This window comes from Salmo trutta, chromosome 31 (assembly GCF_901001165.1).
Source record: "Salmo trutta chromosome 31, fSalTru1.1, whole genome shotgun sequence".
In the NCBI taxonomy this organism is placed as follows: domain Eukaryota; kingdom Metazoa; phylum Chordata; class Actinopteri; order Salmoniformes; family Salmonidae; genus Salmo; species Salmo trutta.
The window spans coordinates 13426011-13443819 of record NC_042987.1 but is presented as its reverse complement, the minus strand read 5'-3'; the positions used below and the strand labels follow the sequence as shown (position 1 = coordinate 13443819).

The 17809-nt window shown below is 43.3% G+C and overlaps 1 protein-coding gene across 1 annotated transcript in view; it reads left to right on the top strand.

Moving 5' to 3' along the window:
• Window positions 1–17158, top strand: part of LOC115169581 (protein Wnt-9a-like) — a 30893-nt gene extending 13735 nt beyond the window's left edge. Inside the window, exons 2-4 of the mRNA XM_029725323.1 lie at window positions 9888–10147; window positions 10452–10714; window positions 12979–17158. Coding sequence (XP_029581183.1) covers window positions 9888–10147; window positions 10452–10714; window positions 12979–13467 — 1012 coding nt within the window. The 3' untranslated portion in view covers window positions 13468–17158. The remainder of the gene's footprint in view (window positions 1–9887; window positions 10148–10451; window positions 10715–12978) is intronic.
• The last annotated feature ends 651 nt before the right edge of the window (window positions 17159–17809 follow it).

The window sequence follows — 17809 nt, the reverse complement described above, 5'->3', positions numbered from 1 at the left end:
GTTTGTTATCAAACCAAAGAATAGCATACCACGAGTAATTTAAAGCAGCTAGGAACATATGCAAGAATCTGCGTCTGAAAATAAGACAATAGCTCCGGTAATATTGGGCAAAACTGATTTTAGCTAGAGGCACACGGTCTTCAGCGATGGAAAGGGACTGGCATTGATTGTAGCTGTGTTCCGTGTTGTGTCCTGTGCTTAAAAGTTTCCATGCAGTGAAGAAATGGTGACGCGATTAATGGAGTCAACAAAATAAACGGCAATAAACATGTCGTGCGTTAACACATTAACGTTGACATCCCTAGTGATTACCTACTCATTAAGATTAACAATTATATTAGGCCAAAGATTATGTGATATCTAGGATTATCAAGCTGCTAATAGGTGATTGAATGTTCTTATACTACCCCTTCACATGTAACCCTTAATAAACTTTCAAAAACCCTTTATAAACCCCAGATGAAGAGCGACATTAACAGCCATAATATAAACCAGTGCAGCAGCAGTGCAGGCCAGGGTCATGGTAGGGGCTCTGACACGAACACAGAAGGGTGATGACGGCAACGTTTAGTTTCAAAACATTATTTCCACCAGGGTCCCAGGGCTGTGTGGCTACACACACACAAATACACACACACACACACACCCTGCGTAATGAGTCAATAAGATGTCACCGACAGACACGTTCACCCTGTTTCTAGCTCCCAGTATTTTATTTTGGTGTGTTATTCCTTACATTATTTTTTGTATTATTACTTACAGCCAAAAATTACTTTTTGACATTAGATTGGCGGTCACTCAGAAATTCGACTTCCCTGACCTGGACCATTTTTTTTAACTTGAGGCAGCTCTATTCATCCTGGGGGCTGCACAAAAACGCAGATGCCGGAGAGAATAGCGCTTCTGAGTGTATTAGTCGCTAGCGTTCAGTCCTTGGACAATAAAGTATGCAAGCTGAGGGTGAGGATCTCCTTCCAGAGAGACATCAGGGACTGTAACATACTGTGTTTTACGGAATAATGTCTCTCTCCGGATATTTTGTCCCCATCCACTTAGCTGTGGGGTTCTCCGTCCATTGCGCAAAAGAAAGAACTCTCCACTTTTTTTTCATGATTAACAACTCATGGTGTGATTGTGGTAACATACAGGAATTCAAGTCCTTTTGTTCTTCCGATCTGGAATACCTCACCATCAAATGCTGAACGCATTACCTCCCAAGATACTTTTCCCCCAGCCGACACTGTGATGGCTCTCAAGGAACTACAATGGACTATGTGGAAAATGGAAACGGCATATCCTGAGGCCGCAATTATTGTAGCTGGGGACTTTAATAAAGGAAATAGGAGGAAACGTTACTAATATAATCTCCTGTGTTACACGGACATAACAAACTCTCGATCATTGCTACTCACTCTTCTGGGTCAGGTACAAGGCCCTCCCCTGCCCTCCCTTCAGCAAATCAGATCACGACTCCATTCGGCTCCTCCCCACCTATAGGCAGAAACTTAAACAGTAAGCACCCATGGTAAGGACTGTTCAACGTTGGTCTGACCAATTGTAATCTATGCCTCAAGATTGTTTTTATCACGTGAACTGGGAAATGTTCCAGGTTGCCTCTGAGAATAGTATCAGCGTATACACTGACTTGGTGACTGGTTTCTTCAGGAAGAGCATAGATGTTGTTCCCATGGTGACGATTAGAACTTATCCAAACCAAAAACCGTGGATAGACGGCATAATTCGCGCCAAACTGAAAGCACCAACCACCGCATTTAACCATGGCAAGGTGACTGGGAACATGGACGAGTACTAACAGACCAGTTATGACCTCCATACGCCAATCAAAGGGGCAAAACAACAGTACAGGGACAAAGTGAAGTCGCAATTCAAAGGCTCAAACACGAGACGTACAGTATGTGGCAGTGACTCCAGACAATCACGGATTATAAAAGGAAAGCCAGCCACGTCGCCGTCGCCGACGCCTCGCTCCCGGATAAACTAAACACCTTCGAGGAAAACTACATCGAGCCTCTGACGTGGGCCCCCTACACTCACGAGAACTGTGTGCACTATATCTCTGTGGCCGACGTGAGTCATATAAGCATGATAACCCTCGCAAGGCTGCCGGCACAGACGACATCCCAAGGCGCGTCTTCAGAGTATGTGCAGACCAGATGGCTGGAGTGTTTACGGACATAATACATCTCTCCATATCCCAGTCTGTTGTCACCACTTGCTTCAAGATGCCCACCATTGTTCTTGTACCCCAATATAGCGACGGTCACTGAACTAAATGACTATCACCCCGTAGTTCTCACGTCTGTCATCATGAAGTGCTTTGAGAAGCTAGTTAAAGAACATATAACTTCCACCTTACCCGAAAATCTAGACCCACTACAATTTGCATACCGCCCCAACAGAACCACGGACAGCACAATCACCATTGCACTGAACACTGCCCTATCCCACCTGGAGAAGAGAAATACCTATGTAAGAATGTGATTAATCGCCTACAGCTCAGCCTTCAACACCATAGTGCCTGCCTCCCAAGCTCATCTCTAAGCGACACAACAGTGGTAGAACTGATTACCAACAATGATGAGACAGCCTACAGGGAGGAGGTGAGAGCCCTAGCTGAGTGGTGCCAGGAAAATAACCTCACCCTCAACGTCAACAAAATGCTTTGCACACTCTTGGCATTCTCTCAGCCGGCTTCACCTGGAATGCTTTTCCAACAGTCTTGAAGGAGTTCCCACATATGCTGAACACTTGTTGGCTGCTTTTCCTTCACTCTGCGGTCCAACTCATCGCAAACCATCTCAATTGGGTTGAGGTTGGGTGATTGTGGAGGCCAGGTCATCTGATGCAGCACTCCATCACTCTCCTTCTTGGTCAAATAGCCCTCACACAACCTGGAGGTGTATTGGGTCATTATCCTGTTGAAAAACAAATGATAGTCCCACTAAGCGCAAACCAGATGGGATGGCGTATCACTGCAGAATGCTGTGGTAGCCATGCTGTTTAAGTGTGCCTTGAATTCAATATAAATCACTGACAGTGTCACCAGCGAAGCACCCCCCTACACATACAGAGATCATCTGTTCACCTACTCCGCGTTTCACAAAAACACGGCAGTTGGAACCAAAAATCTCAAATTTGGACTCATCAGACCAATGGACAAATTTCCATCTGTCTAATGTTCATTGCTCGTGTTTCTTGGCCCCGAAGAACAGTTCTTATGCTGATGTTGCTTCCAGAGGCAGTTTGGAACTTGGGAGTAAGTGTTGCAACCAAGGACAGATGATTTTACGCGCTACGCGCTTCAGCACTCAGCGGTCCTGTTATGTGAGCTTGTGTGGTCTACCACTTTGCGCCTGAGCCGTTGTTGCTCCTAGAAGTTTCCACTTCACAATTACAGCACTTATAGCTGACCAGGGCAGCTCTAGCAGGGCATAAATTGAAAAGGTGGCATTCTAATGACAGTGCCACGTTGAAAGTCACTGAGCTCTTCAGTAAGGCTATTCTACATGCCAATGTTTCCTATGGAGATTGCATGGATGTGTGCTTGATTGATACACCTGTCAGAAACAGGTGTGGCTGAAATAGCCAAATCCTCAAATTTGAAGGAGTGTCCACATACTTTTGTATATATAGTGTATGTATATTTATATTCCTGACTCAGACATTGCTCGTTCTGATATTTCTTAATTTCATGATTATGTACGTTTTGTTTTGTATTGCTAGATATTATTACTAAACTGTTGGAGCGTTCCGTTGCACCTGCGATAACTTCTGCAAATCTGTGTATGCGACCAATAAACGTTTATTTGATTTGATGATTTGAGTCGTTTTCACTCAGCCATTCTGTGCATTGAAACATTTATATAAAGTAAATGTCCCGGGCAATGGGAAGCGTTGACAGGTGGAGAGAAATGCCTAAACAAACTCCACCGTTCGTTTACCCAGTGAAAGGTGCATTCAGGGAGGGAAAAGGCAAGGCAGTGAGTGAGATTATTCCCGTTTGAAGTCTCGGTTGATGATGTCTATGTGTGAGTGTGTGAGGGAGTTTAAAAAGCAAAGCTGAGCAAACAGCAGTAAGAATCCTACCTCACGTATGATAATAGTGAACTTTATTATGTCTCTGTTGGTGTTATGTTCCATGTGTGTTGCTGTGCCAACTCCTCAAACAAAAACAGCCTCCTAAAACGCTTCATGATAGAAAAACACAGGTCTACATGCTCTTACATTCTAATGTGTAAGACCTAGACGTAGCAGTAGCTCCTAGACGTAGCAGTAGCTCCTAGACGTAGCAGTAGCTCCTAGACCTAGCAGTAGCTCCTAGACCTAGCAGTAGCTCCTAGACCTAGCAGTAGCTCCTAGACCTAGCAGTAGCTCCTACACCTAGCAGTAGCTCCTACACCTAGCAGTAGCTCCTAGACCTAGCAGTAGCTCCTAGACCTAGCAGTAGCTCCTAGACCTAGCAGTAGCTCCTAGACCTAGCACTAGCTCCTAGACCTGGCAGTAGCTCCGTACACTGCAACCTATACTCCCTTTAGTTCATATGCCTTACATTGTCAACATGTACTGTACACACTGTAGTTTGCACATGTTTCAGGACCATAGAGATTAAGGCATTGTGGTTAGGCTTTCCATTATTCCTAATCAGAAGCTATGTGGTCCTGTGTCCAAAATGGATTTAGAATAAATACTTTTTGACCAAAGATGTGCACCGTACTCTCCTTTTGATTCCATCCTTTGCTCTAAGTCAGTTTGATTAGTTTAGTTCGCTCTGCTGAAGCCAGCAGTGCTCCTATTGAGTGTCTGACACTGGGTTCTGCTCAGCATTGTCCGAGTATGTGTGACGTTGGGTTTCTTTTGGGTCACGTTATGGAGGTAAAGTGATCTTTAGGGATCCAGTACCAGCTAGCTAGTTTACCTGTATGGTTTTGTGTTCCCCTTCTTCGTCTTACACTTCGTCAAATGTGCTTGTTAGGAAATATGCAGTAGCACAATTAATCAAAGCACTGTAACTACCATTGTGCATATTTAGGATAGCTTTAAGAAGTAAAATAATCATTTCCATCAGTGTTTTAAAAGCCCCAAAAAGTAAAACCTTTCAAACACAGCCTCCCCTCAGCTAGATATAAGAAATCCTTTAGAAGACGGGGAAACTGAAATTAAAGCACATCTGGGATATCATTTGACTATACACTGGTCTGCCACAGAGCGGAAACATGCACAAGAATGGAGCCACAGTAGCTTCTTCTCCCGAGACCTGAAGAAGTGTTTCTCCATTCTCTGAAACTTCTCCTCCTATCCACACTTTGCCCCCCCCAGCCTTCTTGGTAACTGGCAAAAAAATATGCCTTTGTGTGGAAGTCAGTAACAGCTAGGCAGGCAGAGCAGTAGTCCAAAGCATTCATGTTGTCTCTGGCCTCCCTCCAGCTTCAGAGTATCTTTTTGTCTCAGACAGACGTCACAGCACAAAGACACTTTTGAGAAATTGCATTTGATTTGACTCTTGTTTTGGAGGGCCAGGCAGGCAGCCATCTGTGATCTATGGAGAGGTAACACTAAGGAGACTGTGATAGTGGCAGTGGTGGTTGAGGAATGTAACACGTCATGGTGATAGGATTCGGAAAATTAAGACAACCTTTTTATCCGTGGAGTTTCACCACTGTTGTTATTAATAATAATGGCACACCTATGTATATTTAGTGCAACAGGTAGTTAACATTCTAGAGTTATGCCATTAGCAACAATTGTACCAAACATAATTGAATTGTTGCGTACTATACAACGCTTAGACTATATATCAGCATCCGGTTGCTGTTTCTATTGCTCTTACATTCTTCAGAAGCATGATGCATATAACTGTAAAATCTCTAGGAATTTGAAATCATACAAAAAAAAGGATGCTTAATTTACTGTGGCTGCCAAGCTTCACAAGTAATCTGTTCCACTTTGCATCTCCTGGGTAACGCCGTTGTTTTCATTTCTCTAGTGATCTCTACATTCAGTTAAGTTTGTTTATTGTTGCGTATTAGGCATCAATCATAGGACTTGAGTTTATCACGGCTGGAGTTTATATTATCTTGGCTCTCCTGATGACATGTCGAAATTAATTTGCCAGGTACTCTAAATGGTGTTGCAATCAATCAAATATTGAGCCTCAGCCCACAGCAGAAATGTTGTGGAAATGTTGTCAATCACGATTACAACAGTTCGTCAATCACGATTACAACAGTTCGTCAACTGGTACAATTTGCTCTTGAGTTCCTTCTTTTTCTCCTCACGGTGTTGTATACACAGTGGATACACATAGTATCAAAAGGGATAACAATTAAGATTGGATAAATACAGCATTTGTATGTATGGAGTGTCCCTATACATACAGTGCAGAATGTGGCACAGTCAGACCAGAGTACCGTACTAAGTATTTTAGCTATTTTCCACCCTAAAGCCAGCAGGAGAACCATTTTTGTCAAGTCACAGCTTGCCAGGTTTCCATTTAAAAAATCTATAGTGGTCAGACAAGTTAGGAAAGGCAAAAAAGAGAGACAAGCCATTTGACTAGCCTCTTCACTCCGGGAGACCTGTAATGTAACACATGGATCTTCCCTCGCTGAAGACGACAATCCCGTACCCAAAAGCAGATTTTACCATCCCTCTGGATTACTTATTTCCCAGAAACTTAAAACCGAAGACAAATCAACCGAAGACAAATCAACCGAAGACAAATCTATAATCTGCAATGCCTTACCAGTCATTTCCGGCTATACAATGTGTGAAAATAACTGTTTATCTCCAACTTTATATCCAACAAAATATCTCCCTAAAGGTACGCTGCCATCTGGGATTAGGGGAAACACATCACAATCAGTTATTATCAGTTCTGAAAGATTTCTCTCTCTCTGTAACATGACCTCTGTGACCTCTTCAGTGAGGCCGTTTGGCTCTGAATGGTGACAGAAGACAAATTAGGTCATACGTGAACGTGTAGCACCATTGACTAGAGAAGTACACAGACGGGAGAAATACACAGTAACTCTCTTGAGGTACAGACAGTGAATCAGTCAGCGTTCACATTCACTGCAACACGGTCTATGCCTGGGACATCTGGAAGGAAGCCTCTATGGCTGTGATTTGGTTAATAGTTGTACCCAAATGACTCATGGGCTGGAAATGGAATTGAATAGGTTTCTGATTCATTGGCAGCAGTAACACGCTAGCTAAATGCTAATAGTGTCTGACTGGCTGGCTGTGTCTTGTTCACTCTCTCTCTCTCATTACCTTGTGTCCTACCAGGCCTGAATCCCTCCTCACTGAAAAGTTACTGTTCGGTTCATAGTTACTTATTAGACTAGCAATCACTTCCTGTTCTGGCCATGTGACTGGTGACGTCTGCATGGGCCTCTCATTGAACATGGCATAATCAGAGCATTGTTTTGTGAATGAGACACAGCAGGATTCACTTGGACATGACAATTAAACTAAAATAGGATCCTCTCCTCCTCAGCTCTCCTGATAACATGCTAAAGCAGTTAGATAAAGTAAACCTCTGCTGTTTTATCAAGATTGATAGAAGGGATGTTCACTTGAGCTCAACAACATAAATGTCAACATTTTGATGGCAGAGGCCAGAGACAGGTCACCGTGTGGCACTGAGCAGAGCAGTTCAGTTATATAGAGGAGAGAAGAAGAAACAACCTCACATTGTCACCTCCAGAGTACATCTAATATGTTTATCCCTTGTTTACGGTTGTTGTCAGGACAACCTCAGATTGTTAGCGGGTGTCAATATTAGCAGGGAAATGTTGACACTTAAAAGGGATCAAACTCTTTCAGTAATGGCATTATGTGCCCGGGCCCGTTGCAGGAATGTGTTTGTGAGTTCTTCTGTAAATCCATTTATTCTTCTCTTTTACTTTAACGGTGTAAAAGAGGCCCCGAAATTGCACATAATGAGCAACTACCCTGCCAATCCTGTCAGATGGTGTGACCAAAATGGTCACAGGCTGACAGTCATGTCCCCTGCGTGTTTTTGTGAAAGTAATGCTTCTGCTTTTCCCCATCCATCGCAACCTCAGAACACTAGTTGGTCAGGGAGGGTTTTGCCAGCTATGTGGCAGACCCGGTGCTAGGTTGTGTGTTTTATATACACTTCCTTTAAATAAACTGACGAAAGGAGTGCAACTCTGCCACATGTTCTCCTCCTATACCGTGTTTAGAAACTAAGCTTATACTCATTATATTCCAAATGAATTGCAGCTTTAGGGTCCTGAATACTGGACGTTTGTATGGGGATTCTATAATGAGTGTATGAGAGCCTGCTGTGTGATTGTGTTTACATCTATACACCGCTGGTCTCCGTGAGTGACGGTCAGTAGTCCCCGGGATATGATATAAATATTAAGCAATGTTTCTGTTGGTTTGGCTACTGTTTAGCATGCCTGTGATGCCTGTGATGTGACGGACAAATTGAATGTGTGGGACCATTGTTTAAATCTGTCATATCATCTGAACTCTCTATACTGGCAAAAAAAATAAAAAATAAAAAAATACACAATTGCAGTCACTAACACTCTAACCAGCTCTGTATGGCAAGTAAAATGTGTGAGGTGTTCTCATTTGTGTCTGGAATTAGCTAGGAAGCTAGCCAACTTTAGCTAGTTAGCTTGGGTGCTTGACTTCCGTTGTGAGGTCAGAACGTTCGAATCAACCCTACTCCGCCAGAGCGTCCAGTGTGCGCTCTGAAAACTCTGGGAGCGAAAAGCGCTGAATTTACTAACGGACAATCTGACAACACTCTGAATTTACCAACGCCCAGAGCGCACTCTGAGCTCACTCTGACACCCTTGAGTGAATTTACAAGCGCACCCTTAATGTCCTTTAACCAACCTGTGTCAACTTAGCTAGCTGGCTAGCCAACGATGCTATGACGAGCAACCTTATTGTTAGCTACCCTAAAAGAGACAAATCAGCACAGAACGCTCTTCACCTGCTGAGAATGTGCTATATACACAGCCACGCCTATCCTATTATTTTTTAAATATATTTTTTTACTTTTACCCCTTTTTCTCCCCAATTAGTAGTTAGTCTTGTCCCATCGCTGCAACTCCCCTACGGACTCGGGAGAGGCGAAGGTCGAGAGCCACACGTCCTCCAAAACACAACTCTGCCAAGCCGCACTGCTCGCTTAACCCAGAAGCCAGCCACACCAATGTGTCGGAGGAAACACCATCCAGCTGGTGACTGAGGTCAGCTTGCAGGCACTCACCGCACCACAAGGAGTCGCTAGAGCACGATAGGAGGAAAGTCCCGTCCGGCCAAACCCTCCCCTAACACGAACGACGCTGGGCCAATTGTGCGCCGCCTCATGGGTCTCCAGGCCACAGCCAGCTGTGACACAGCCTGGGACCAAACCCGGGTCTGTAGTGATGCCTCAAACACTGCAATGCAGTGCCTTAGACCGTTGCACCACTCAGGAGGCCCAGACTCACCTATCATATGGTGAATGTTGATCTCAATCTCTAGAAAGTGTTGCATTCCCCTGCACATTAACCATTAAGTCGATTACAACCTTCAAACAATTGCAGCCAAATTCCCTCGAACATTAACCAGCTCTGACTTAGACCATAAAGGTCAGCGTTCTATGTTTGGGACTTAGCATACCATTTCCTCATATTCTCAGTCCACTGTACTGACTGAGTGTACCCATAAATAATGTTTCATTCTCCGAACCCTCCCAACAGTGTGCTACAGTACAACATCTCTCTCTCTCAACCCCAGATTGACAGGTAATGCCTGTAATAAGCCTTAGGTAGACCTTTGGGTACAGCAGCAGCGTCTGACAGTATCTAAGGGGTGTCTATTTCTCTCCCCAGATTGACAGGTAATGAACCCCTGTCCATTCTACCGCTGAGCTCTCAACCTGAGGAGAACGTGGGAAGGGCCCACTACAAGCTGTGCGACCGGCTCAAACTGGAGAAGAAGCAGCGGCGGATGTGTCGACGAGACCCGGGCGTGGCCGAGACCCTCATGGAGGCCATCAGCATGAGTGCCCTGGAGTGTCAGTACCAGTTCCGCTTTGAGAGGTGGAACTGCACCCTAGAGGGGCGCTACAGAGCCAACCTTTTGAAGAGAGGTAGGGAAAGAAAGGCATTCCGACTTCATACAGAAGTATAAATGTAACATGTTTTCGACTTACAGATAACTGGTTTCTGACGTTCATGGGTAGAGGTGGAGATAGATCCTTGTAATTCCATAGTAGATAGTACAGTAGAGAGAGACCATAGTAGATAGTACAGTAGAGAGAGGCCATAGTAGATAGTACAGTAGAAAGTTGAGGTGTATTTGCCCAATAATGGCAACTTTCAATTGCTCATTTTGAGTGTCCATTAGGAAGCTGGTAGCTGATATCCTTCCTCTTGCTCCACACCTCACTCTAGGTTTTAAGGAGACGGCCTTCCTGTACGCCGTCTCCTCAGCAGGCCTGACTCACGCCATGGCCAAGGCGTGCAGCGCCGGGCGGATGGAGCGTTGCACCTGCGATGAAGCCCCAGACCTGGAGAACCGAAAGGCCTGGCAGTGGGGCGGCTGTGGTGACAACCTCAAGTACAGCAACAAGTTTGTCAAGGACTTCCTGGGCAAACGCTCCAACAAGGACCTGCGTGCCCGCGTGGACATGCACAACACTAACGTGGGCATGAAGGTGAGTGTGGAGGGGAGCCTTGTTGGATGAAGCGGTACATTTCATCTTGTTGAATTATGGGATACAGTAATTAGTGTATCCCGCTTATAGCCCTTTTGTCACAACTTGTCCTGTAAAAAAAAAACGATGAATATTTTTGGGTTGGCTGGTTGATTGATTGACTGACTGACAGTGTAGTTTGCTATACCTAGGCCCTGTACAGCTATTTTAAGTACGTAGGCCTATGTTGTCCTCTCTTGAGATGGTTAAGATCCGTGGCTGTATTCTAGGGTGAATATTTTCTGAATCTCCTACAGACAACTATATACTGTAGGGTTGGTAAATTATTGTTCTCCAAATGACCAGAACCAGTGAAAATGACCAGAGAGGAATTTAATGTGACCACGAGAGGAATAACAATGACAGAGTTTTTACAGCTATATTCCCATGGTCGACAGAGAATCGTTTACCCACATGCTGCGGTTATTAAACAAATACTATAGATCCTCAAGCATCCCACTTAATGGTGAGATAAAAGGCCAGCCTAAATCACTTAAATTGACTGCTTAAAGTCAGAGGCCACACGCTAATTGCCTTTGTTTGTGCCTTAGCGAGATTCGACAATTGTTTGAGGTGAGGGAGTGAGTTTTTTTTTCCCGGCCTGGATGTGATTTTAATAGTAAAATCGAAAAGAAGAGAGAATGGTGTTAAAATGTCATGCCAAAGCAAACTCAAGGTCCTGGCAGCCGCTACCTTTACTCAGATTTTCTCCTATTGTAGCCATTTTAATTTTAGTATGAATATAAATTATAGCAGAAGCACACTTCCCCAAATGTTAGCAGACACAAACCTCTCCCTGAAGACCTGTGGTGTGCTCTTCCTTTTCAGCTTGGCTCTCCAAATCCATTCTCAGGTTCTTTTATTTGTGATAAAAGATTTACAACACTGTTTTCGTCCATGTTTTTTTCTTATTTTCAGATTTAGTGAGGTGTACCACGTCCCATATGGAGCACAAATCTTGGAATGTGCCAGCCTCTGCATCCCTAGAACATTTAAAGCTGACATTTCACATTTTCCTGAACTAAACTGCAACTGTGGCGAATAATGCAGCACTTCTTTCTTATTCACCGATCTGTTTCCCAGTGTGTGAGAACAGAACCGGAGAGAGACTGTCTGTCCACTCCAGGCCTCCTCTGGAGAATATACGTTATGGATTTTAACACATAACTTTTTAACGTTGTGGTCGGCTGATGCTGACTGAGCTGTACACAAATTAATCATTCCCAGCCACAGAGATTTCAAGCAATGTCGCAACGTGTACTATTCACTGCTGTGCTGTATCTGACCAAACAAGGAGCCTTAAACACACCCATTCACCCCCCAATAGTTAAAGTTTGTCGAGCATTAATGGTCAGAGGTGTTCTCTCAAGTTCAACTGAGTCCACGTTCCATGTCATCTGTTGGATAGATCCCATTATATGCGTTATGAGAAATCTTCAGGCCTCAACATATTTGACGTAAAATGGATTTGTTTAGCTTTACACTTGCTAGCCTAAAGTTTCCCCCTTACTGAATCGAAACAGTAGTTATGAAGTTGGCCTGGTGAACGAGATGGACCTCGGGGGTTCTTGACTCCCACATACCTTAAAACAAACCAAGAACAGGGGCCAGGGTCTGAATTCTGTCTCCTTCTTTCCCATGGCCGAGGAACTCAATGGATCTTTTCTTCAGAAAAAGTGCCTCTCAGCGTGTTCTCCACTTACTATTAGTAATAACCATGATGACTTTAATCAAACTCGATTACCGAATGTTATCGTAACAGTCCGTATGGACACCTTCCACCCACAAACATTATCTTTCAAACTATTGCTTATAGTGTAGCACATTTTGTATTAAGAGTCTTTGGTTGGGGAGTAATGTAAATGTTGTATTATGTTAATGACAGTTTATCAGCAATAATTAGAGGCTCTAGATCGTCTAACTCTGTGGTATGTATGAGTATAAACAGAAAAGATAATTATGGCCTCTGTTCTCATCACATTTTAATACACTGATGTCCTGTGTGTGTAAAGGCTTCATATTGGATCCATTTCTTATGAAATTAGGACTTATTACATAGGCCCATTGTGCTGCAGAAATGAGTCTAGGTCATTTTCTTCTTCTTTGAAATCTTGCCGTCCATACAAAGTACAAAATGGGTCAAAGTTAATATTATGTAGTTTCATGCAGTCCCTTTGATGCCCTGTGACGGTTGACTGTATGTTCCTCTCCTCTCCCACAACCAGGTGATCAAAGCCGGGGTGGAGACCACCTGCAAATGCCATGGCGTCTCGGGCTCCTGCACCGTCCAGACGTGCTGGAGGCAGCTCTCGCCCTTCCACGAGATCGGCAAGCAGCTGAAACAGCGCTACGAGACCTCACTGAAGGTGGGCAGCTCCACCAACGAGGCCACGGGGGAGGGGGAAATCTCCCAGGCCCGGCCCCAGCAGCAGCAGCCCCCAACGGGCCCCAGCAATGATCCGATCCCACGCACCATGGACCTGCTCCACATTGAGGACTCACCCAGCTTCTGCCGGCCCAGCAAGTACTCGCCGGGCACCTTGGCCAGGAAATGCTACAAGGACAAGAACTGCGATGCCATATGCTGCGGCAGGGGCCACAACACCCAGAGCCGCGTGGTGACCCGGCCATGCCAGTGTCAGGTGCGCTGGTGCTGCTACGTCGAATGCAAGCAGTGTACACAGAGAGAAGAGGTCTACACCTGTAAAGGTTAGCCCAGTCTTAGCTTCCTGCTCGCCCCTTGCCTCTGACCGGACTTAGCAAGTGGAGGGTGGTTGTTGGTGGTGAAGGGGGGGGGGGGGGGGGGGGGTATGAATGGTGTTCTAGGACAGAGGTTTGACTCTCACCCACCCCCCTTGTGGCTGTCAGAAAGAGAGAGAGAGAGACTTCTGCGGCAGAGGAGAGAGCAAGACGATGGAGATGGAGGACCTTTATAAGCACTTTGAGGGATTTTCTGTTCTATGGGTTTGGTTTTAATACCCTGTGGCCCCAGCCAATGGTGGTTGGGGTTGCAGGAGGAGATTGGCCTTGTCTGACAACAGGGTCAACATGGGTCTCATGTTTTCTTGTTGCAGAGTTGGAGCTTTGGAGAAAGGCTACCTCACCTATTCAACATGCAGTCAGATGTGTCAGTGAGAAAAAGCAGCACTTGGCCGCTGTCTCCGGCTAGCATGCTGTTAATAAAAGACTGCCTTTTGGGCCTTGCCCAATGTAGAAATGTGTGTGTGTGTTAGCGAGTGAGGGTGCAGAGGGGGGTCAAATTACAACTCATATGGCAATCATGGTAACCATATTCAGAAACTGTTAAGAAGACAGGGTGTAAGATGTATTCTACACACACATATTTACACGCACACACCACTGTGTGTATGCATATGTATGTAAATAAATTAAATTGTATTATAATGATGTTATATACACTTGCTACTTATCTGAATATGTTTCAACAAACCACTAACCACACAAATGTTTTGTTGTTTGTGTGTTCTCGCTCTCTTCTGCTTTTTATTTTGTTTTGACAAGGCCCTTTGGAAAGCAGCACGTGTGTGTCCTTTGTGTCTCTCTGTGGATCATTTATGGACCCTTTGGGAATACTCCTTCACGAGGAGAGAAAACACGCTCATTTGTCTTTCATTCTTTTACACTAGAGTGAAATTGTTGGTGAATACATTTTGCCAGTCATTTTAGGCTACTCTTGGCCTTGAGCGAACTCAAATAATGTTCAGGGAATAACTGAAACCACTATATCTTATTTGGACTGATGGTAAAAAAAAAGAAAAAAAAGAAGAAAAACTGTATGTAATGAAATTTCAATGAGAGAATGGACTTGCTTTTCTGAGTTTAGTGTCTACTACTGTCACCGTGACAACAGGAGACCGCCTGACCAGTGGAGAATGCATCTTCCAATCAGATGCATAGTGCTCTAACTATAACAGCTTCTTGGTACTTAGTTAGCCCTCTATTTAAAAAAAGCAAAGCAAATCTTGCTAGTAATAATACTATAAAGTTGTAAAGAAAACAGCAAAGTGTGGGGAACAGAAGAGATGTAACCCCTATACCTAGTCTCTCATATCCTTCCTTCCTCTCTCTACACCCCCCATTTCATTGAAAAGTATTAATGGTTGAGATTGAAAATGAACAGTATGGTCCAATGGAAAAATGGCTTAAACATTTACACCCTCAAGCAAATTTGGTATTTTAGATATAGTCCTGCTGAAGCTCACAATAATAAGGTGACAAAATGTGTTTGCGACGACAAAGCAAATGTATGCTCTAGCTGTATGCCTATGCATTGTCTAGCCATTGTTTTGGGCATGGCTACCACAACTCCACGACTGCAAAAGTACAATCTCCTTTTGTGTTGTTTTGACAGTAATTCTCTCTCAGGCAGGTTACTGTTATGTTGTACATGTCTAAAATGTAATATTGGATGCTTGATGCTTCAAATGACTGGTGGAAAAGGCAGAGCCAACCCTCTAAAACACCTACAATAACTCATGAGATGCAAAGTCATCTATAGATTCCCTTTAGATATACAACCTTTGCCTCTTTTAGGTGGGTGAGAATGAACTACTGAGTGAGGAAACATTGTAAGATAGCCCCCATTCACGCACTGAAGCCCCAGAAGTCCTTTATCATTTCCCCTTTAAAGTATTTAAAGATCCTGTATTTATGAATATAAACAGTGCATAAGTTTTTATTTTCCTTTTGCTTGTTGTAAATAACAATGGTTTATTCTCCTGTGGTATAGAGACAAGAGTGAGGCACATGGTAAAATCTCACAGGCAAGTAAAGAGGAAGTTGGTAGCAATAAGTAGGTTAGGACCAAGACGTTTGATGCTGGAAAGGCGAGTGGTCAAATTTAAGTTGATGCATAAGGCTATGGCTAAATCATGAATATGGAGTACATTGCTGCTGAAAACTTTTGATTGTACGTGATCATCAGTAAGTGAAAAACATTAGTTAGATAGCTGTGGTCCAAGCTATTTTCGAGGGCATTGGCATGCTATGTTAGAAACGGTGACACTCACAGGATTGATATATGATTCATCCCACTGTGACTGATCAAGGAAAAGCAGCATGCTTTGAGAAGGGAGTCTAGCCTAGCGAAGGTTGGTTGGTTCACCCTCTAGAGCTGAATTCCAAACATGCCAAATAAAGAATGGTCAAAACCTACATAGAACTTTGCACGTTACATGGAATGCATAATGGCTATGCTAAGAGCCTGAGCATAAATGCCTGCTTCCCACAGCTTCTGGTGAGTGTATTCTACACACGCTCCTCTGCACAAGACTGGTTCTCTACAGTGGTAATTTATTGAACGTTATACAAAAGGTCAACAGAGTCATGACGAGAGGAATACAGTATGCACATTGCATGTATTTTGTATGTTTTATACTGTACATATACACACGTTTTTTTTCTTCTTCAAGACAAAGGACGGCATGATACAACGGTTGTTTTCAATATCATTGTCTTAGTCCTTCATATTCTATTTTTGAACTCATAGCTCGGCACTGTGTAGTTGTCAGTGGATGATGTATAAAAATCTATTTTGTAGAAAAAATGAAAATAAAAGAAAGATAAATTATTTTGAGATATTTTATGAGCATGTGTTTAATGTAAATAACATAAAGTCAAAACTGATTTTATATACCTGTATTTTTTACTCTGTTTTTTTCCCTTTAGGCTTATATGGGTGTTTTGCTTCTTTGGGGTGGAGGCTTCAAGAGGCAGTGTATTCTATAAAGTCAGTTTCTATAGATAACTCTAACATTTGCAGTTCCTAAGCACAAAACAAATCCTTACAAATTGAGTAACTAAACACTTCTCTTCCCTTTTTCAACTGTTACATACAACACATATACAACACATCTGAAGGCAATTAAATAGATCATAATCAGCTGGGTTCCTTTATGTAATTGACATCGCACAGTACTGCGCAAGTATTTTTCTAGCATTCCGATTTGTAGCGTGATCAGTTTGTTTGAGGGGTTGGCGAGAGGTGTATGGGTTCTGTCTGTACCCCGTAACATAACCTTCTGTGCAGATAAACATGCTGACCAAACATAGAGTGGTATTGGTGTGAACTCATTCAACTTTTGGTATACTCTGATGAGAGGGTCACATTCACTGTGTACATTTTGTATTAGGATTTGTGCTGTGCTTGCCAATAAACAAAACAAACATATATTCCTCTTTGTGATAATACTATACCAGCAAAGCTTTGTCCATGTTCACTTATTCATGTCTTATGGGAACCTAAATTATTGTCCTCTACCTCATGTGTATAGCTTGTAGGTATAAACAGATCACGAATGACTGGTAAGAATGTATTTAAGTTATTTAACATCTTTGTATAACAAAGGCAAGAAAACCTGAAATAATAAATGAATTTTTAAATTATTTGAATGTTTGGTCTCATTCATACCCAGTGGTTATACAGCCATTGCTAAGAGGAGTTTGGTTCAAGTCTAAGCAAGCAAACAGTAACAGTTCTACACCACTAATAATCCACCTTTCCTTCTACACATAACTCAAAGCGACTTGTTGATATAGGTTCCAATATGCTATGCGATAGCATTTCCAAGCTGTTCAGAGTTCTGGATACTTAAGGGGTTGAGAGTAGTGGAGCTAAATAGAGGGAGAGGTACACACCGCCGTCATCAAATTAAAGACAAGTACGTCCGGCTATTAGAGACACTCTCCATTGGAAAATGCTGTACATCCCCTGTTGTGGAGCGATGTCACAGACAAGGAAGGCCACGTCTGCGACGTGCTATGTCATGTTGAGATAAGTGTTTATTAGAATCTGATACCGACTCCTGTTGGATTACCATATACATCATGGAGACGCAACCTCTATTTGCTATGACATTTCAAATGTCTTCCTTCGACGCCCAAGGGTAGCGTTAGATTATCAAGCCCTACAACCATAGTCTTTCATCGTGCAGTACACATTTCAATCTGTCATGGCATATGCTTACCAGAAAGTCAAACACATTTATTTTGTAGCTCATTACTATAGGATATCAATATAAACATTTCACTCTATTT